Genomic DNA, 20,032 nt, shown 5'->3' with positions numbered 1-20,032 from the left:
TGAATGTGTCGTGTGATACATGTTTTATGGTCCATTTTACATGACAAATGCGATTATGTGGGTTAGGCAGCCTTTGGGGCCAGCCTAGGTCACGTTTTTGTGAAGGTCAGGTCAAGGTCAGGTCAAATAAGGTCAAATTTCAAAGTTGATATTTTTGCATAAAATGGGTATCGATTCGATGCAGCTCGTCACGGGGAGTCTAATGGTGGTCTTCGTTTTGCTCTACGAGTTCTAGAATTGCCAAAAATTGAGTTTGAAAATTTGACGTCATCATTTTTGAACAGTTTTTTCGCTATAACTTGGCCAAAAAACGAGGTATCGATCTGAAATTTGGTATGTAGATAGAAGACGGTAGGCACTATCACATATATTCCGGTTTTTTCGAAACTCAAAAAACTTTTGGATTTTTTGGCGAATATATCCAAAAAAATGCTTTTTTGATTTTTGGGGGTCAAAACTCAAAAATTTCAAAAATTCGAGATAGCAGTTTTGTAGCCCTGTCACTTCTACACTTTTTATGTCTTGATCATTTTTCTGTATCTTCAAAGCTGTAGTCCGGACAGGTCTTCTCGCGAAGGTCTTTTTTCGGTCGAAAATGACAGAACATGACGTCACTCTGACGTCATTTGTGGCCAACCTATCATAGCCTCTGGAAAAATTTTTGGTCACAATGTGTAAAATTGATGCCCGGAGGGGTCCTGAAAGTTTGGTGGCGATATCTCCAGCCGTTTAGGAGATATCGACCGAAAAGGACAGGGAGGGGCCGTTTCGGCCCCCCCCCCTACGGGGCGCGGGTTAAAGTAACGTTCAATATTATGCTTAGGAATCCAAGTCCACATTAAATTTAAGTTTGGCAGCTTATTTCTGATTTTTTTTATATATAATTTCTCGATCCTTCAACAAACCTTACCATCTCCCAAACAAGGGAACAATGAAAATATCCCGTTCTCTCCACCCCTCATTGATCTTGTATCGACACTGACGAATCATCGGCCGCCGACTGCCGCGGTCCGGAGGACACCGCTGGCGAGCATCTCTGGCTATTTTGATCGGCTCGCACATCCGGTCCACGTGTTTTGCTGCCGGTATTTCCGAGATCACGCTGTGCCCCTGTCGGACTCTCGAGATTATCGTGCAGCTTGTGCAATCCCTGCCCGAGAGGACCCCGTCCTCGTGCTTGAAATAGAAGGGCCACCACAAGCGCAGGGAATACACACGCACTATACGCATACAAACACGATTTCCAACCGGTTGACTGGCACGGAATTCGGAAGGTATATAAGTAGCCGAGTCTCGCTGGAACGCGCAAACCATCTGATTGGAGACTCGCTGCAAGTTGTGATCGACATGAAGCTTGTAAGTGAGACCGTTAACTTGAAAATGGCTAAATATTTGATTTCCATTCGAATTCTATAGAAGCATGTCATTTGCGCATGATGCAAAGTTTTAAGTTTATTTCTTTTGTGAAGGAGTTTCATGCTGTGAATCACTATTCTGGCGTCTCTCAACGATCAAAATAACTGACTTCACGTGCTGTGTTCTCGATCCTCACACTTCATACTCGATGTGCTTTACTTGACGCGTCAGTTTACTGCTGTGCGGCACTTCTCTGCCCTGGTGAAGGTATTGACCGTGTCGCCACGCCGCAGAGTGTTGTGCTGCTCGTGCTAGCGCTGTCGGCCGTGTGTGCCGCGGCTCCAATGGACGCTCCTGCCGACACAGCCGACGGTGACCTGCAGGGTGCCGAGCTGTTCTTCAGGCCGCGCTACTACCGACCCAGGTCAGCGGCCCACCGACGACCGGCCCTACCCGACCGGCCGAGGACACCCCGACCGGCCGACCGGCCCCACCTGACTGACGACCGTCCCCGCCCCGACCGGCCGACCGGCCCAACGCCGACCGGCCGGCCGACACGACCGGCCCCACCTGACTGACGACCCTATCCGACCGGGGTCGTATATTAGATCTTAAATACGAGACACGGTGGAGAAAAAAATTGGCAGTTCACGCGACGCCTTTATAATTTTATTAGGGCTGATGTCTGTCAATGTTTACCAATACTGTACAATATTTGTAACTTCTTATCAGGTAGTGTTTTTTATGCTTTAGATACATTAGTAAGAAGCTAAAACCCTCGTCCCCCTCTAACCCTTGATTTTCATAATCCTTATCGAGCGTTTTGTGCTTATGCATGTCTCATAACAGTTTTAACCGAATAAGAATTTTACGGAATAGCGGGTCACTGTTAGCAGGTACCACAACTACGGATACGGACGCGGCTACGGACGCGGCTACGGACGAGGATACGGCTACGGCTACGGCTACGGGAGGCGTTACGGTTACGGGGGCTACGGCTCACCGTACGACGACTTCGGCTATTACTAGACCTTCGCCGGCAGCTGGCCTGCCCGGCCATATATCAGCCTTTTCACAAGCCGGGCGTGTGGGCCGTGTGGGACGTGTCATCCATCGGGCGAGAGAAAGTGTCTGGATGGAGCTCAGAGTGCGGCGGCTGAGTGGTAATCGCTGACCGGGTGCCTACCGTATTTTGTCCCGCTGCTGTTCGCACTTACCGTTTTGTTTACGCCGCTGTGGCCAGACTTGTATAGCGGTACACGATAAGTGGTTGCGTGTTGCTTGATGTTGAACATTGTCAATTGTTTAATTGCAAATAAACGTACTGCACAACTATACACTATACAGTGCTTATTACCACTCGTGCATTCGGATGTAATTCGCAACCGCTGACGGCATTTACCGCGGTATCTTTATGCTACGCATTTGCCCATACTTACCCAGGCGGGCAAAATTGGTCTGGGCCGTATCTGGTTTTCACTTTGGCTGACTCCCGTACTTACTCAGGCCGAAGTACGGGCAAGCTCTGGAGGTCTACTCGAGCTGACACACGATCCCACATGCATCTCGCCTGCACCACAGCCGAACTTGTACCTAAACCTTACTTTAGTCATAGTAAGCCAGAGCAGCTACGAGGCAGGCGCCAGGCGGACCTGGCCGTAGCACGCCATGGCAGGGAGCCAGACGTGAGCCAAACATGGCAGTCCGAGACCATACCAACTCCAGAGCGCTACAGCAAAGACTGGCTAGCCGGAATAAAGCCATATCGACCCAATTTTGGCGACATATCGACCCAAAAATATCGACCCAAAACCCCGGTTCCGACGGCGTTCCGTTTACACCGGCCCAAATCTGGCATGTCGGAGTTGCCGGGCCAAAACGGACTTGAGCCAAACCAAATTGCTCGCTGGCTGGGTAGTGGGTACGTTTACAGTTATACCTACCTACATAGTACATACCATACGTACATATATGTTTGCACAATATTAGTTTAGCCCAGCAACTCTTGCACATTAACCCACGGCTGATGAAGAAGAGGCTGGGAACTGCCTTGGTCTAGTTAACAACGATGCGTGCACTTCCCCGTCTCAGTGTCACTGTGACCCATCGAGGCGCTTACGATTGCCAGTAGAGGTGCCCTTTTTCGACCCGCCAGCCCGCAATGAGCGGGTAAACAAAACCCACATGGACTTAAGCGGGCTGCATCACCAGGAAATACCCTGTTGCGGGTTTTATGCGGGTAGCAAAAACATCAAAAACTTCTTAACTTTAACAAAACAAAATTTTCCCTTCAAAATGGAAAATAAATATGCTGGAGCATGGTCTAGTCCCTAGAATACGTCACATATGCAAGAAGATGTCCAGAAAAATATGTCTAGAAAGTGGAGAAGCTTTTTGGCTGCTATGTGGGTTGTTGCGGGCCGCTACCACCGAAGTTCCCCATGCGGGTAGTTGTGGGTACCTGGAGAAGGGTTGCGGCCGGGGCGGGATGGGTTACCTGGATCCCCAAAAAGGACACCTCTGATCGCCAGGTCTCTGGAAAATCAGAGTAATTATGAAACGGGATGCAGAGCTCGTCGAGATGGAACGTAACTAATGAGGCCGTAATGAAATAACTGATGAATGCAGATGAGTTTTTCTTTTTGTTTTGCTTAATTAGCCGCTCTTTCGGTCTGACAAAATCACTGATCAATTCAGACTTCAGAGCCGGAAGGATGATAGAAATTAGTGGGATACATTAGCTGACTCATGTAAACGGGGTAAATCTGGGCGGGCACCCTGGTGAGTGGTGACCCGTCGGGGCTGAGCCCATCACGAGGGCAGGCCACCCAGCTCCCCTGACGGTCATTTCAGCCGGCTACGGGCCTGCTCCTATGGGAGCTTCCCGCATGGTATAAAGCTGCCCGTCCAGCCCGGAATGGGGGGGGGGGGGGAGACGTGAAGATGAGAGATTTGACTGTTCTGAGGAAGGAAACGACGGAACGGAGTGCTGATACGAGTTATGTTATGTCAGAAGATTATAACTTAGGATAATTGAAAATTTGAAACTCTTACTAGAGTAACACTGTTTCTAAAAAAAGGTTTAACATAAATATCACAATTGACAGCATTGACACATTAAGAACGGTTCAGTGGTGATGACCGGCCAAAAGTCACTAGCCAGTACCGAAGTCGTCCTCTAATCTCCAAATTCAGCGGTTGACATTCCAAATTTTCCCGGCCGGCTGAGTTGCAGTCAACTCGTACAAGTAGAGTAGGTTTCGGCGTTCATCGTTGCCAGTCGCTGCTAACAGCTTTCGGCGGCGACAGTGGTGACCCCAGCGCTGGAAAGCGGCGTTCAGCACAGCGACCTCTGCGACGGAAACTGGCCGCCAAGGGTGTATGTACCTGACGGATGACGACGCCATATGTAGGTATGTAGAGCGCTAGAGACAACTCGTCGAGGCTATAATCAGAGCCAGTGGCGGCGGAATAGGGGGTGCAGGGGGTGCAGCTGCACCCCCATCGAAAAACATGGGGGTGCAAACATATCTTTTTGCACCCCCAAAATCCGTACAAGGGACCCGTCGCACCATCCAATACATTTTCTCCTGAAAACCAGTGATCGGGAAACGAACACTGATGTGGAATCACCCGGGATGTCCAATTATGGTCAGGAGCGCCCCATGCTAGTCTTTGGGGCCACCACACCGGCTAGAAGTATCCCGAGCCGCGTTTGGTGCTCCACGCGGCATCTGATGGCCCCCACGACGACCTCAGAGGGCCCTTTTATGACGATCTCTGAGGGCTCCCACGGCGACCTTTGTCCTCTGGGGCCCTACAACGGCCACTAAGGGCCCTCATGACGACCGCCGAGAGTCCCACAGAGACTCCAGGGCCCAAGGAGACTCCAGGGGCCACGCTGGCCTCTGAGGGACCCTATGACGGCCTCTGAGGGCCCTTACAATGATCTCTGAGGGCTCTCACGACGAACTCTGTCCCCTGGGGCCCTATAACGACCACTAAGGGCCCTCATGACGACCGCTGAGGCCTGAGGGTCCCACAGGACTCCAGGGGCCCCACTGGCCTCTGAGGGCCTCTACGACGGTCTCTGAGGGCCCTCGTGACGGCCCTAGACCCAACTCAAGTCTGAGGGCCCATCTGGCTTCAGACGGCCCAGCGACGGCCTCTGAGGGCCCCAACACAACCAGCCTGCAGGGGCTATGCTGGCATCTGAGGGCCCTGCAACGGTCTATTGAGGGCCCTAACAACGATGGCCTCTAGCGGTCTTACCAAGGCCTCTTGAGAGCCCTGCAAAGGTATCTGAGGGCCCATGAAGACCCTCAATATGGCCAAGGACCCTCATGACGACCTCTGATGATCCTCTCGAAGGCTTCTAAGGGCCCTCACAACAACTTCTGAGGACCCCAAGACGGTTCCTGAGGGGCTGAGGGCCCTGACAACGACCTCTCTGGGCCCTCACGATGGTCTCTAAGACCCAACGCAAGCTCCAAAGGCCCACACTGGCGTCTGAGGGCCCCATGACGGCCTCTGAGGGCCTCGACGCAGGCAGGCTCCAGGGGCCATGCTGACCTCTGAGACTTGACGGCTTCTAGGGCCTAACGAAGGCTTCAAGGGCCAACGCTGGCCTCTGAAGAACCCTACGACGGCCTCGGAGGGTCTCAACTCAACGCAGGCAGGTGCCAGGAGACATGCTGGCCTCTGAGGGTCCCGCAGAGTTCAGATTCAGAGGATCCAACGACCTTTGTGGACCTTACGAAATACGAAGGTCTCCGAGAGCTCACGCAGGCTCCTGGAATTCCACACTGATTCTCAGGCCCCATGTCGGCTTGTTGAGGCACTTTATCTGCTCTTGGTGCCCCGTCGCCGGCCTCTGAGAGTCTCAAGGTCGGAACTTATGGGGTCATGGACCCTACACCGGCTTTTATGGCCCCTACATCGACTCTTGGGACTCATGACCCATGAAATGTGGGTCTAAGCGGCTTCTAAGAATGCCCATGCTGGTTCTAGTAGCCGCCAGCCGAATATTAGGGCTCACACGCGAGCTCCTGGGACCCCGTGCATACCCCAGGGGTCTACCTGCCTTTAAGACGGCTTCTAGGGCCTAACGAAGGCTTCAAGGGCCAACGCTGGCCTCTGAAGAACCCTACGACGGCCTCGGAGGGTCTCAACTCAACGCAGGCAGGTGCCAGGAGACATGCTGGCCTCTGAGGGTCCCACACATACTTTTGGGGCTCAAACGCTTGCCCCTGAAGGCCCCACTGAGACCCCTTTCCTCTATTCAGTCCTCCATACCGGCTCTTTCGGCTAAACATCGGCTCCTGTGGCCTCCATCCCGGCCTTGGAGGGCCTCCATACAGGCTTTTTTGGGGTCCGATGCCGGTTTCTGAGAGCCCTCAAAAGACTTTCGAGCCTATACTGCCTTCTGAAACCTTTCAGCAACTTTCAATGGACCGACCCTGATCGGAGGGCTCATTCAGTCTGGGGAGTCATGTAGGTCTCTGGAGGAGTCTCTAGGTATGTGGTCGGTTTCCAAGGGGCTTCTAAACACGGTCTTCTTGGAACTGTCTCGTAGGGCCCTCAATGGTCCACTGCGGATCCAGAAAAGTGGTTTGAGACGCTGCGGGTGGTGGCTAGACTAAAAGATTAGCCGATAGAAAACTAGCTGCATTTGCTTCTTTATGCTTTCATTATTTGAAATAGGTAGGAACACTGTAATTTCAAACCTTTTACAGAACTTGTGTGTATGGGGATAGTTTTCCAAAATCTTCGTTTTTCATAAATCAATAATAATCACTCAAAAAAAAAAACTGAAGGGGGCCCCAAACTTTCAGAGGGGCCCCTTGAGAAAACTTTGCACCCCCATCCAAAATTACCTTCCGCCGCCACTGATCAGAGCGGTTGACTCTGGGCTGGGTTGAGCAGTAAACACTTATCTGTGAGCTGGGAGAAGCTTACAAACACCAGCTGTAAGCTGGTTAGAGCGACTGGTAACAGCAGGTGTGAGCTCGGAAGAGCTGCGAAAAGGCCAAGGGGACCGAATGTGGGCTGATACGATCAAGCTCACCTACCAATTGAGCATGACTATTGGCTAAATAAAAGATGTCGATTAATCCTATTCCGAAGTTGGTAAGATTCCGTTGACTCTGGCAAGCACTGTCGGTTCCGACCCAATCAGACTCCGACTTCGCGGCCCTTGTTATGAAAACCACATGAAAACATCGCGGTACAGCATAACACCAGGCGCCTACTACTTCTGCCATCTATCGACAAGTTTGTCAACTACTGCGTGCTGCTGTCTTGCGGGACAGCATACCTTCAGGCGTTTCATAGTGCCGCCATCTCTCGGCAGAGGTCCTAACTGTTTTGCTATTTTATCTACACTGCGATTTTGTAGAGGATATAATTGTTATGCATGGCATTTTGAGGATAATAGTACAATTGCCATGGCAATTACCCTTTATTTATACCAGGCTTCATTTATACAGACGCCGATATCACTTTTGAGATTTGATGTGAAAGAGCTGAACTGTAGAGACATTTCTAAAAATTCTTTTGATACGAACGCATCATTTGCTGAAAATCAGCTGATCGCAGAAACGTAATCAAAACACACGGCGGCGAAACCGGTGTGGTGAAACGGCGAAGAGGACGTACGGGTGGAGGTATGATCGAGGTGTTTTAATTGTAATAAAATGAGGCATCTTATGTTGAAATGATGTGTAATGGGTTTGCTTGAAGGCTTCTGTATCAAATGCCTGCATTTTAGTGTATTGTCTTTCTTGAAAGTACCTTGACCTACTGCGCAATGATGGCTCGTCGGATCCGGATCCATCTCAAGCCCAAGCGAGGGAAGGCTGCTTAAATTAAAGTGACCATCCCACCTTAACATTAGTTTTGAGTTGAGATAGCCAAATTCGTGGCCATGGCTGGCAACTACCGGTTTGGGCACTTACAACATCGAAAAATGCTTTAATTCGGAGATATGGAATTTCAAACTTGCAGTTTTCAGATTCTAAGGGGCTAATGCATTGGAATGCCCCCTTATAATTTGTGACGTCAGCAGAGATGTAACAGTTTTTAAATCTGACTTAAGTTATCGTTAACACGTGGTGGTATAGGTACACAGCTTTGCGCACAACGTCTGTCGCACTTTGAGGCTGCCAAATAATTGCTTCCAAATAAGTCGCTAGGAACAGTGAAGATCCCGAAAAGTAAACAAAAGTAAAAGCTGAATATCATGAAAACCAGTGAATATTTTTCAGTGAAATTTGGTAGATAGATACTCATTTTTGATCTTTCAAAACCAAGGGACATCACATATATGCCAATTCATTAATTACCTTTTTTGAAGGTTGGAGGGTCACTTTAAGAGCCACCAAACTTGCAATGAACCAATTGCGTCTCATTTGAGTCCCCCAGGTCAGTTGGTTTGGCAGCTCCCAATTTTTGCAGCCTTCCTTTGGTTTGGGCCTGATGGGTCCTGGGTGGTGTTTCACTGGATGCTGCTACCACACTGCCATCACATTTTGCAAGCTGATGTTACCTGTATGATGTCATTGTGGCAGTGTTGGAGATACAAGTCTGTTGATGTCTCCATGGAAACCCAGTTTGACCCATTTGTTGACAGCACACTAGCAGCGGCTGTGAAAGAGCCCAGATATGATGCACCAGTGCTGGGTGCACTGTACTTTCAAGAGAGACTACCTATAGTTGCCATGACAAGCCACAAGCAGTCTCCAGGGATCCACATCCTGTGTGACACATTTTCCATCCACATCATCTGATCAAGGCTGGCATAGTCTGCTGCTAGCAGTCATCACATCTAACACTTAATCATTTTGAAAACTGGCAATACACCCACTGGGCTCATCTAGACATCTAGTACACAATATCTGATGCAGACAAGTAGACAGACATGGCAGGAACTATACTGGAAACTGTGGAAAGGCTTCTAGAGGTTAAGAATAGAGTCTAGAATAGAGTAAAATACGGTCTAAGATAGTTAAGGAGAGAAATTAAAATTAACATCCACAAGGAGAAGTTTGATAAAGACTGCACAATGATGCTTACAAATAAAAACCAGTGGAGTTTCTTTTTAATTTGAAGATTTTGTGGAGTATGCCCATGTGACTCACAGCGATCAATACTGTGTTGATCAGCTGCCAGAGCTTATATTTTGGTAATGTATGGGCTAAGCATGAATCTTGAAGCTCAAGCTCACGCCGTAAAACTGAGATGACAATAATTAGTTTAAATTAAGAATATCAAAGCTAAGTAGTTTTTTTACTTTCTTACAACTTGCATTGCTTTTAACTAGTGGATGTTGATACCTAACTAGTTAACCTGATAGATGATACCTAACCTAGATTCATGTATATTGGTCTCAAGATATGGGCCCAGGCGACCTTAGTTTTGATGCTGTGAATACCCTCACCCTAGCCGCAGCTCGGGCCGAGTTCACCTCTCCTCCCACCCAGCCCCACCCCCACTCGAGTTGTGGCGAGGGTGAGGGTGTTCACCGCATCCGAATTACAGGTCGCCTGAGCCCTTATCTTGAGACTAATAGTACCAATTCAGTGTCCTAAAATTGGTCGATTTGGGTGGGAAACGGCATCCAAATGAAAATCATTTTCCATTCTCACTTTCAATTTTCAAGACCTTTCCACTCCCAATTCCATTGAGAAAGAGCAATTGGGTGGATGGTTGGTTTGCACCCTTTTGTCTGCCACAATTGTTGATAGATGGTTTTTGTCCTTTCCCACTCTTTTTGGGCCTTACCTGACTGTCAATTTTTCACTCTCATCCCCTTTTGGTAAGCAGTTTTCCCTCTGACATCCAAGCAAAAATATACTTTTGGGACAACTATGTACCAGTCACTCAATTGCTCAGGTCTGTTGCAAATTTTGGCCTGAGTGTTTGTAAGCCTGACAAGCAACATGTATCTCACTTTTCAGATCAGACTAAGTTACACAAAAATGGCAGAAGCAGCTCAAGAGCGGGTGCAGACATCGATGACCAGCATGGTTGATGACATAGATAAGAGCTATCTAAGAAAGATGCAGGTATGTATCTGGCTGGGACTCACATTCTAAGCTTATGCTCCTGTTTGGTTTTGTGTGTGGCATGACTTCTACTCTAAAGGGTAGTTATCCACTATCCAGCTAGTTAAAGGGACCCTCCCACCTTCAAAAAAGTTAATGAATTGGCATGAAAGTGATGTCCCTTGGTTCAGAAAGAGCGAAAACGAATATCTACCAAATTTCACCGAAAAATATTCACTGGTTTTCAAGATATTAGGCTTTTACTTTTGTTTACTTTTTGGGATCTCCCCTGTTACTAGCGACTTTATTTGGAAGCAATAATTTGGCAGCCTTAAAGTGCGGCCGACGTTGCGCGCAAAGCAGCGTATACCACCACGTGTTAACGATGGTTTTAGTCTAAGATTTAAAAATCGTTAGATCTCCGCTGACGTCACAAATTCTAAGGGGGCATTCCAATGCATTAGCCCCTTAGAATCCGAAAACTGCAAGTTTTAAATTCCATATCTTCGAATTAAAGCATTTTTCGATGTTGTGAGTGCCCAAACCGGTATTTGCAGGCCATGGCCACCAATTTGGCTATCTCAACTCAAAACTAATGTTAAGGTGGGAGTGTCCCTTTAACTGACTTGGTCCCTTGTCGGCAGGGTGACATGCATCGCTGCGCTGCTCGCTGCTGCGATGATCCCAGCTCTTCAATTGATAAGGTGCATGGTTGCATCGAACAGTGCTCCATTCCGCTGCAGAAGGCGCAACACTTCGTCCAGACACAAATGAGTGACATTCAAGTAAGTACCTACCTACATGAGAAAACCACCGATGATGTGCGTAATTAGCAGGGTTGGCAGGGGGTGGCAAAAACTGGTTTTGGCCAGTGGTTTTAACCGGTTTAAACCGGCTGGCAGAAACCCTGGTGGCAAGAACTGGCAAAAACTGGCTGAAACTCAGATGGCCAAACCTACAACTTTTCTAGTTAGGAATGGATTTGAAATGTACAAATGCATTTCTGGTAGTTATATAGATGCACTTAGCATTCTGAAGCTGCCTCATTACTTATCCCTGCTTAAAATGTCTATTGTCTATGCATGTCGGTAGACATCCACAACGGAATGTATTTCCATGTAGGGGTGAGGTGGGGCAAGGCGGCCACGGTAAGTAGGGTGCCATGCGGTGCCGTGCGCATATCAGTGGCAGATACCCCTTCGCACTTCTGATTGTGCAGGACTCACCCATTCACCCTTGCACTGGCTCATTTGTCACCCCCAAAAGGCATCTTACTAGCTCCTTATGGAAAGCCCCATGAAAATGTTTCTGAGAGCTGTTATGAAGCAATTATGAAGCATCTCAATGGTCAATGTCACTTCTGTTTGAAGGCGTAAAGCTTTCACCGAATTCTCTTTAAAATGTTTCATGTTCAAATTCATGTCTAGGCATAGCATTGTGATATTGCTTAGTTTTTGCCAGTTTTTGCCACTTTTTGCCGGTTAAAACCGGTTTAAACCGGCAAATGGCATAAACTAGTTTTTGCCGGCAAAAATGCCAACCCTGGTAATTAGTGTAGGTATTCATTGCAACATGATATTAAATCGGTTATTTGTGGCTATTCTGTCGATATTTTTTTGCTATGGCTGAGTTTTTAAGTCGGAATCAAGAAATAAAACTGAAAACTCGTCTTCACGAGCCTGTTATTAGCATTTCCTGATACGTTCCTTGACAACCATCATCAAGTGTTGAATTTGTCAATTGTGAATACAATTTGTTGATTTATTTGTGGAAATAGGTAGACCAGTTCTTTCTAACAGTGGCAAAAGTAGTTGCTAGCTATCTTGCTAATTATTCTTTCCTCTTACAACTCACTTCGCAATTACATACGCTTAATATAAATAATGTATGCGTGTCGACTCGTAAATATGTGTACTCTGAACTCTAAAGTGTGTTGTAAATGTAAGTGGCAATGAAATGTAAGCAGGAATTAGTTGACACCTGACGGTGTGATAAAACGTGTCTTTGACGTGGATTATTCACGTTCAGGAGCGTCTTCAGCGGTGCGTAATGCAGTGCCAAGATAAAATCAAAGACAAAGTTGGCCCGAATACTACAGAAGCGGAGGTGAGACATGGTACACTTATCCGTTACATGATGTGGATGACGTTTTGATTTCACAATTGTGACCAATGTTGCCAAGCTACTTCAACAATAATCTCAACCGTATTTCTCATCTCTCTTCAGTCCTCTGTGAATCAGCTTCGAACGCGAAACAAATTTGATGGACCTTGCTAGCGAAGTAGCTGGCCCCGAAGGTCACTTAGCCGCCACGAAATCCGTATGTCCCCACCGTTCATCAGGTGCCCCATCCGTTTGACAGGTCCAGGGCTACAAGGTCGAGTTCGAGGAGTGCGCAGTCAAATGTGTCGACGACAGCATAGCAACATTCCCGAACCACGCGCGGCGAATCAAGGACCATCTACACAAACGAGCCTTTTAGCGACGCACTTCCGCTGTTAGTACCTGTTATTGGTTGTCAATCAATATATGAATGATGCTGATATTAGAGCACGTGATGCGATCATGCGAAGGCCATCGTGGGGCGCCGCCGCGTGTCGTACACACGCGGACGGCCGCCCGCCAGGCCGTGTGACTGACGAGAGGAGCGAATGGAAAGGGTGTGCGGACGGTCTGTCGGTCTGTGCGCCGGGGTCAGCCGGTGGACGCCAGTGGGCAGCTCAGTTTGTCCGGGACCACGACTGCCAAAAGCCGTCACGGCCGCCGGCGGAGCTCAGGAATGTGTCGCGCCTCTGTGACGCCAGCCGTGTGTGTGTGTGTGTATTTCTGTGGCCAACCGGAGGACTGAATGGCGCACGCTGCAGGGAATAAACAAGGCCATTGCGCGGCTGACACTGCCTGGCGTGTTTGGGACGACCGCATTGAACGGTGCGTGCGAGGGCGGCTGGCTGGTGCAGCACACAATGGGTGGTGCACCGGGTCAGGGCGGGTCGGCGGCCGTCTGGCAGATACGGACCGGGTACCGCCAGCCCCTGGTGGGTGCTATCGCCAGGGTCGATCAAAGCCTATACCTGAACCATACCTGAACAATCTGCTTCTGTCGAGCCACAGTGTCCGCACATATTCTCACTCATGGGAATATGATTGGTGAACCGGCGCTTAGCAGGATTATATAATTCAATGTATCTTCATTGATGTCCTACATAATGTCAGTTTTGTCGGCACTCTGCTGGTAAAATTTGTCGATGGACAAATACATAACAATACAGCGGACGCCTACCTGTTTAAATTGCATTGGTCTGGCGAGGCTGGTAAAGACGCTGTAACATCGCTGCTCGAGACCAAAGGGAAGAGGACATTCGTAGTAAGTTTGTGACTGATCTGGGCAGTGGGCTACGCCTTCCGTGCCAATAATTCGCTCTCTGCGAACGTTTGGGTTTTATGTGCTGCGCTGTAGAAGCAATCCCGTTCGTGTATTACTGATATCACTTCTCTGGAGAGAGTGTCCAAAGCACTAGGCAAACACCTGAGTAGAAAGGATGACTTATAGTATATTTGTTCGATAGTTCAAATAATTAACAGCAGCAAAGAAAAACAAACTTGTAGCAAAGCTTCATGTACAAAATACACAAATAGACATCGTGAGCGAAGACGCGAGGAACGTAGTCTGATCAGAAGTCAATGCCGTGACTCCTTGTGGCTCGCCTGGCGCCGCACACTCGGCAGCGACACGCCACGGCCGCGACTCGCAGACACCGGGCTCACTCTCCGCCAGGGAGCCGACCCGGCTCACTTCCACCGGAGACCGCCCGGTTCGCGGACGACTAACGCTGAGCAAAGTGACACACCCGAGCGAATATCGCGTACAAGCCGCACCGCAGGACGGTGCAACGTAATACTGGGCAGACCAGGGCCCTGTTTCACCGGTGATAGCAGCACGCTACTATCAAATTGCGCGAGCTGACGTAATGTGATGACGTCATACTGCTGACGTAAGGGGCAATTCTGGCGCACGATTGCCGCAATATTGTTTTACGTCATCAACTAAATGTTTGAAGTTTACGTCCAAATTCTCCTTAAACCCAACTTATTTTAAATACATTATATTAAAAAAATATATTTAAAATAAATATACTATCATGACTGCGTAAACTCTTACTTTTAGAGGCTCATACGTCACTTAATACCGCGGCCAAGGTCGCGGCAATCGTGCGCCAGAACTGCCCATCACGTCGACAGTATGGCGTCATGACATGACGTCAGCTCGCGAAACGTGATAGCAGCGTGCTGCTATCACCGGTGAAACAGGGCCCAGACTCACAAGCAGGCAATGAAGCATTGGTGACGTTACTGACAGAAGCACACAACTGAATACTGAGAACACGTCTTTGAAAACTAAGACAGCAGAAGGATTTGGATTGGGATTAATTCGGGTGTTTTCGCGTTAGTATCTCTTGGAATGTCGGTAGATGGCCGTTTAGCTGAGCTGGACTCCAGTCCGCGCCTTGGCCCTTCACGGTACAGCGATTCCCTACTCATCAGCCGGCACGACGGCTCCGCCAAGCTCCGTAATAGGTTGAGCCATCACAGGTAGCCGGCATGACTCGGTCGCCGACATTTTGATTAATTGCTTGCTTTCTGCAATACGATTCGGTAGACTATGCGACAAACGACAGAAACGGTCGAGGAGAAATGTTGAATACTGTGACTGGACTGAAACAACGAATATACGTGTACTAGTGATGTCAATTACGGAAAATCGGAATACCGATACCAAACCAAATACCAACCAAAACCACGGGAAAATACCGAAACCAAACCAACTTGGGAAAATGAGGAAAATACCAACTTTTTACCGATTTTTTAGCCTCTTATACATTAAGGGTTTATGATACCAACAAAATACCAAACACATTACGATTGAAATACCAAATACCAAGTTGGTATCGGTTTGGTATCGGTATACCAAAAAGTTGGTATCCGATTGACATCTCTAACATGTACTTTGAACGGATCTCAGACCATGCCGGACAGAGCGGAAGCGATGGCCCGATAGGCGACCGGACGTTCCGGCGCGGGAGAGGGGGAGGGGTAGCCGCGGGCCGGACGGCAGAGCTACGGAGGATTCGGGGTGTAGGTACACGACGGGGCGGCCCTAAATGAGCATTAATTCATCTGTGGGCACAACAACGACTTCAGACGGCATCGCTATGCCCACGTCAGGTCAGTGGTCTAATTCGTGCGAAACTAGAAGGCAACGACATGACATTCAGCAACCAGCACACATTTCGCAAGCAGATCAGCCGTTGGCACACCTGCTTACTCAACCAGCGGTGGAAGAAAAAGTCAAACAATCGTTAAATGGATGTGTGATGTTTACGCCCTTATCTGCGCAAAAAGAAATATCAATGAAAAGTCGCCATCAGCCCCTCCTATTAAATCTAAATATACAAATGTCAACAGACAACATTTCATAAAACGCTATTTGCCGTACGATTGCATCTGCCCATCGTTTTTCTGCTACGATTTAACTACGTTATAAATTACTACGTTACTAGGCTGAACGATGAATTCGTGTGGCCGTGAGCGGTCAGTCACGGAGCCGGAGCCCTGTGGTGTGGGCGACTCACTATCCAAATATAACCCGGTACTGACGGAGGCCCGAGCCAAGATGACAGGACGGACGGCGGGGACCGACAGGGGCGGTGTGGGAGCGGGGGAGGGGTACGGGGGGGCGCGTCCCCACGCTTGGGATTGTGCATGCTGGCAAACTTTTCACAGGAAATTCGAAACTTGTTATCGTACATGGCATTACATATGACATAAACGTAACGACTACCCTTTCGCTTTAAATTAGTGCACTTGTTTGGAAAAAATGTGGGCATTGGAAGAGTCGAGGGCGAAGCAGATCCACCGCTGTGGAGAGTAAAGCGTGCCTGTGCACCGCCACGGACTTGAAGTAACATGAGGTTCACCTACTGATGGGACCACGCGGCGCCGATTCATAACGGTACCGTGATACCCGACAGCGGGCGGGTCTCCCACAGGCCAGCGTGTAACCGCTGTCCCGGCCTACCTACATCCGTCCCGGACCGCCTGCGGCTCGTCAGCGCCCGCCGGCCGACAGCCCGCTCACAGCCGGTGGATGGTCTGGTGGTCCTCGAACTGCGCCAGGCTGTCCAGGTTCTCCCACCAGCGCATCAGCCACGTGTCGCTGATGAGCTGGAACCAGGGCGTGGGCAGCACGCCGTCCGCCCGCAGGCGCGCCAGGAAGCCGGTCAGCTCGTGGCGCGCCACGTAGTCGACCGCCTTCACCTCGTTGGGGTTGGGCGCCAGGTCGACGTCGGCGCGCACCACCAGGATGTAGTCCATCTCGTGCTCGCCCCAGACGCCGCCGTCCGAGGCCGCCTTGTAGTGCATCCGCGTCAGGTAGTGGAAGGCAGAGGTCGGCACCTGTCGGAGAGCAGTAGCGTCACCATCCGACCCACGGGAGTAACGTAAACAAATGCACAGGAAACACCTACTTAATTTACCGTTGCCTGCACTATGCACACAACACTTTAGTCAGGTTGCAAGAGAACTGCTCTGATGAATACCGGCAGGAGACAGACGACGATTAGCGACCCTGGGCTGCAGACCGGGGATCTCAGCAGTCAGTATCCTCTGACCTGTTTGGGGTCGATGCCGAGTTCGATGGCGAGCCGGCGGCGCGCGGCCCGGATGACGCCCCTGCCGCCCTCGGCCTCAGTCTCGCCGGGCACGGCCAGCGGGTGGCTGCAGCATGTGTTGGTCACGTTGCCCGGGAATGTTATCTGGCGACAACGGACACACGTCGGTTGGCGGGTACGGAGACACAAAGTTACGCAACTGGAGAGAACGATGGTAAAACGCTACCACACAGGGCGAGGGTGGTCCTAGTCGGATGCATCACTTGCGATTGAAATTATACGCCTAATCACATCATACGCCGTTGTTTCATAAATGTGAGCCCACATAAACCACACACAGACCAGGACCAGGAGTGACGGTGATCGGAGAGGACCGCGTACCTTGACGTCGGAGCGCCGCTGCAGCAGCAGCCGGTCGCGCGAGTCGAACAGGAACACGCTGAAGGCGCGGTGGAGCGGGCACGAGCCGTCGCTCCACTGGTGGCAGCGCCGCTTGGTGGCGGCGCCCACCTGGCGGTCGTTCTCGTCCACCAGCAGACACATCTCGTCCAGCAGCAGCTCCTGCTGGCGGTCCAGCGCCGCCGGCACGCTGTGCAGTGACGAGGCCGCCCGTCTCACCTCACCTGCAAACAGGCAGCATCAGACCCTCCACAGCAAAACGGGAGCAAACCTTAACATCTGTGACCAGGAGTCAGGTAAGATTCATTACTTCACCAGCAATGGAAGGAAAGCACAAATGCCTTTTGATCTCAATTAAGGTGTCAAAAGAGCAAAAGCTATCTGTCCTCATCAAAGGTGTCAACTCCAAATGACAATATATTTTAGTAGCCATAACATCTATAGTCTATACCGTGCATTGAACAGAGAAGAGAGAACAGAGCCTTTGTCAGTAGGTATGTAATGTAAATTATGATGAATGTATGCTAGTAAGCTAGAGAGTTTAAAATCCTTGATTATTTTCATCTTATCAACAAAGATCAACCAATCCCAGCACAAAATTTCAATCAGTTCCAACCAAGTGGAATTAAGCATTGTATCTTTACAGAGTTTTGATCATATTCAAATGAAAATAAGATAATTACCAGTGAGTGCAACACAAGTCTCAGGTAGATTAGGTAGCAGAAAATTGTCTGACTGCCATCAGGCATGCTTTCAAAGGCTAATAACAGCCTAGCAGCCACACAATCCCTTGACTTGCTACCTTTTTCAAATGGATACTTTGTTTCTTCTACTATAGTTCGTTTTTTTTTTTTCAAAAGGACGCTGGCTCCAAGTATGTTTTTCAAACAAGCACGTGTTTTAGCGAGCAAAACGAGCAAAAACTGAACCTGAGAAAATCGAACGTCGACTACTTTTAACATGTGATTTCTTCCCGATAATTTCCATATGGGCGTTTTGGAAGCAGATATGATAACAGCAGTGACGTCATGCTGTCGAACATGTATTTCAATTTAACTTATGACTATCATGGACGGAACCGCTCACTCGATTATAAGCTCGGCAACAGTGAAAAACTAAGTTTCACTCAAATTCGTTGACACTTGTCCCACTGCACGGGCATTTGGGTGCCTGCTGCCACCAGTGACGTCATCATAGTATGTTCATTTTTAAGAAACAAATTTCCTGCTACTTACCGTGCAAAATTTGAAATCGATTATTTTTTCGGTAAGAAATTCTTGGCCAGACACTGAAGCTGCCAAAACTCACGTGAGAGCTTCGATATTGAACTTTGAGCCTACGTCCTTTTGAAAATAAACGAACTATAGCTATAGACCATTTCTGATGCATGTGCATGTGCAAAATAAGTACCTATCAATTTTGTTCTCAACAAATAAGTGGGCCATCACTGGGCCAAGCCAAGTGCCTTGAAACATTGATATTACACCATGTGAGGTACCCAAAAATCAACCCATTTATCAGGATTAGGGTGCTGCAGGGGTTGCTTTCAGATCTTGAGAATGGCTTGGATGAATAAGCTCAAAATTGAAAATTGGGACACTATTTGCAAATCATTAGTAGGATTAACACTCAAGTCAGTTGCAAGAACAACATATTGCAGGTAGGAGGCAATGACCATGTTGATACAACAAATGGATGATGCATCCAACTTAGTGCAAAAATTTCACCCCATTGCCCCATTGGCCTGTACTGTTTCCAAGCAATACCTAGCCTGCCAAAGGGAACAGACTTGTTACATACATATACACACATACCAACTCAGATGTTTTGACTTTTATGATATAAAAAACAAAACTTGCCCAGCGTTTGATGTCTCTTTGACGACAAAGATTCTACGTCATCCAGCCAATCACGTTTCATTACCGCAGCTGACTGAACGGGATTGGCCGGATGGCGTAGAATCTTCGTCGCCCGAGAGACATCGAACGCGGGGTTGATTTCTTATGTGTAAAACCTTACTGGTTTATTGCCCCCCCCCCAAAAAAGCGCCGTACTGGTTAGAAACCATTCACGTTCACGAGATCAAACGTACCGATTGGCGTTGACATAGACATTTGTCGAGACGCAAGAATCCCTGAGGTCGTGCGAAACCCTCTTAAAAGTGAGGCTATCATACTTTCCATAAATATGATAAAATTGCCAACTTATTCGCAGCTACTCAATATAAACCCCTCATACACAGCCCACAAGAACCGACACATCGAATGTTGTTGACGTGACACTTGTCAGCATAACATTGTTGTCAGCACAAAGGATGATTTGTGTTTCATTGGTTTTGTATAAATTGTTTTTAATGACATCACAGAAACGGTAAATATATTTTCTCCTATGGCAAAATTGTAGATGTAGCGAAATACTTAGGGCAAACGAAGCCAAATTTTCTGATTGTAACAATATTTTTGAGTTGACATGAATGCAAATTTCAAAGGCAGTTTCAAGACTATAAAACCAATATTCGTTAGTTTGGTGTATGACGACATAGGAATTTTAAGTCAAATGAATCAA

The 20,032-nt window shown here is 48.5% G+C and overlaps 3 protein-coding genes across 7 annotated transcripts; 2 read left to right on the top strand and 1 right to left on the bottom strand.

Moving 5' to 3' along the window:
* The first annotated feature begins 1,210 nt into the window (after positions 1–1,210).
* LOC122379572 (prismalin-14-like) lies at positions 1,211–2,698 on the top strand. 2 transcript variants are annotated; one of them, XM_043361869.1, is made up of 3 exons: positions 1,211–1,356; positions 1,650–1,780; positions 2,253–2,698. In XM_043361869.1, the coding sequence occupies exons 1-3, from the start codon at positions 1,348–1,350 to the stop codon at positions 2,383–2,385; spliced, it is 273 nt and encodes a 90-aa protein (XP_043217804.1). In that variant the 5' UTR covers positions 1,211–1,347; the 3' UTR covers positions 2,386–2,698. The 2 variants fall into 2 exon arrangements, with proteins under 2 accessions (XP_043217804.1, XP_043217803.1); XM_043361868.1 differs by having other exon boundaries at positions 2,250–2,698.
* A 5,266-nt stretch (positions 2,699–7,964) lies between these two features.
* LOC122379587 (protein FAM136A-like) lies at positions 7,965–13,297 on the top strand. Of its 3 annotated transcripts, none has more exons than XM_043361900.1 (5): positions 7,965–8,021; positions 10,314–10,421; positions 11,045–11,185; positions 12,429–12,506; positions 12,763–13,297. In XM_043361900.1, exons 2-5 carry the CDS (start codon positions 10,335–10,337, stop codon positions 12,880–12,882), a joined length of 426 nt encoding a protein of 141 aa, XP_043217835.1. In that variant the 5' UTR covers positions 7,965–8,021; positions 10,314–10,334; the 3' UTR covers positions 12,883–13,297. The 3 variants fall into 3 exon arrangements, with proteins under 3 accessions (XP_043217835.1, XP_043217837.1, XP_043217836.1); XM_043361902.1 differs by lacking the exon at positions 7,965–8,021 and adding an exon at positions 9,429–9,441; XM_043361901.1 differs by lacking the exon at positions 7,965–8,021 and adding an exon at positions 9,507–9,538.
* Positions 13,298–15,275: 1,978 nt separating this feature from the next.
* LOC122379581 (isopentenyl-diphosphate Delta-isomerase 1-like) lies at positions 15,276–19,737 on the bottom strand. 2 transcript variants are annotated; one of them, XM_043361885.1, is made up of 4 exons: positions 19,725–19,737; positions 17,450–17,691; positions 17,069–17,212; positions 15,276–16,853 (listed from the first exon to the last, which is right to left on the bottom strand). In XM_043361885.1, the coding sequence occupies exons 1-4, from the start codon at positions 19,726–19,728 to the stop codon at positions 16,533–16,535; spliced, it is 711 nt and encodes a 236-aa protein (XP_043217820.1). In that variant the 5' UTR covers positions 19,729–19,737; the 3' UTR covers positions 15,276–16,532. The 2 variants fall into 2 exon arrangements, with proteins under 2 accessions (XP_043217820.1, XP_043217819.1); XM_043361884.1 differs by lacking the exon at positions 19,725–19,737 and adding an exon at positions 19,560–19,718.
* Positions 19,738–20,032: the final 295 nt, after the last annotated feature.

The sequence above is a fragment of the Amphibalanus amphitrite genome, unplaced genomic scaffold, assembly GCF_019059575.1.
Source record: "Amphibalanus amphitrite isolate SeventyFive unplaced genomic scaffold, NRLGWU_Aamphi_draft 000080F_arrow, whole genome shotgun sequence".
Lineage (NCBI taxonomy): Eukaryota > Metazoa > Arthropoda > Thecostraca > Balanomorpha > Balanidae > Amphibalanus > Amphibalanus amphitrite.
The sequence above is the reverse complement of the archived record's forward strand: the minus strand, read 5'-3'. Positions and strand labels throughout refer to the sequence as shown.

Excerpts from the sequence above, each read along its gene's own strand:
- LOC122379572 (XM_043361868.1), top strand. Across the intron at positions 1,781-2,249 it reads CCGCGCTACTACCGACCCAG|CAGGTACCACAACTACGGAT; the intron begins GTCAGCGGCCCA and ends GGTCACTGTTAG.
- LOC122379587 (XM_043361900.1), top strand. The coding sequence starts at position 10,335 with ATGGCAGAAGCAGCTCAAGAGCGGGTGCAGACATCGATGACCAGCATG. Across the intron at positions 11,186-12,428 it reads CACAAATGAGTGACATTCAA|GAGCGTCTTCAGCGGTGCGT; the intron begins GTAAGTACCTAC and ends ATTCACGTTCAG. Across the intron at positions 12,507-12,762 it reads CGAATACTACAGAAGCGGAG|GTCCAGGGCTACAAGGTCGA; the intron begins GTGAGACATGGT and ends TCCGTTTGACAG.
- LOC122379581 (XM_043361884.1), bottom strand. The coding sequence starts at position 19,650 with ATGGAAAGTATGATAGCCTCACTTTTAAGAGGGTTTCGCACGACCTCA. Across the intron at positions 17,213-17,449 it reads AGCGGCGCTCCGACGTCAAG|ATAACATTCCCGGGCAACGT; the intron begins GTACGCGGTCCT and ends CGTTGTCGCCAG. Across the intron at positions 16,854-17,068 it reads TCGGCATCGACCCCAAACAG|GTGCCGACCTCTGCCTTCCA; the intron begins GTCAGAGGATAC and ends GCTCTCCGACAG.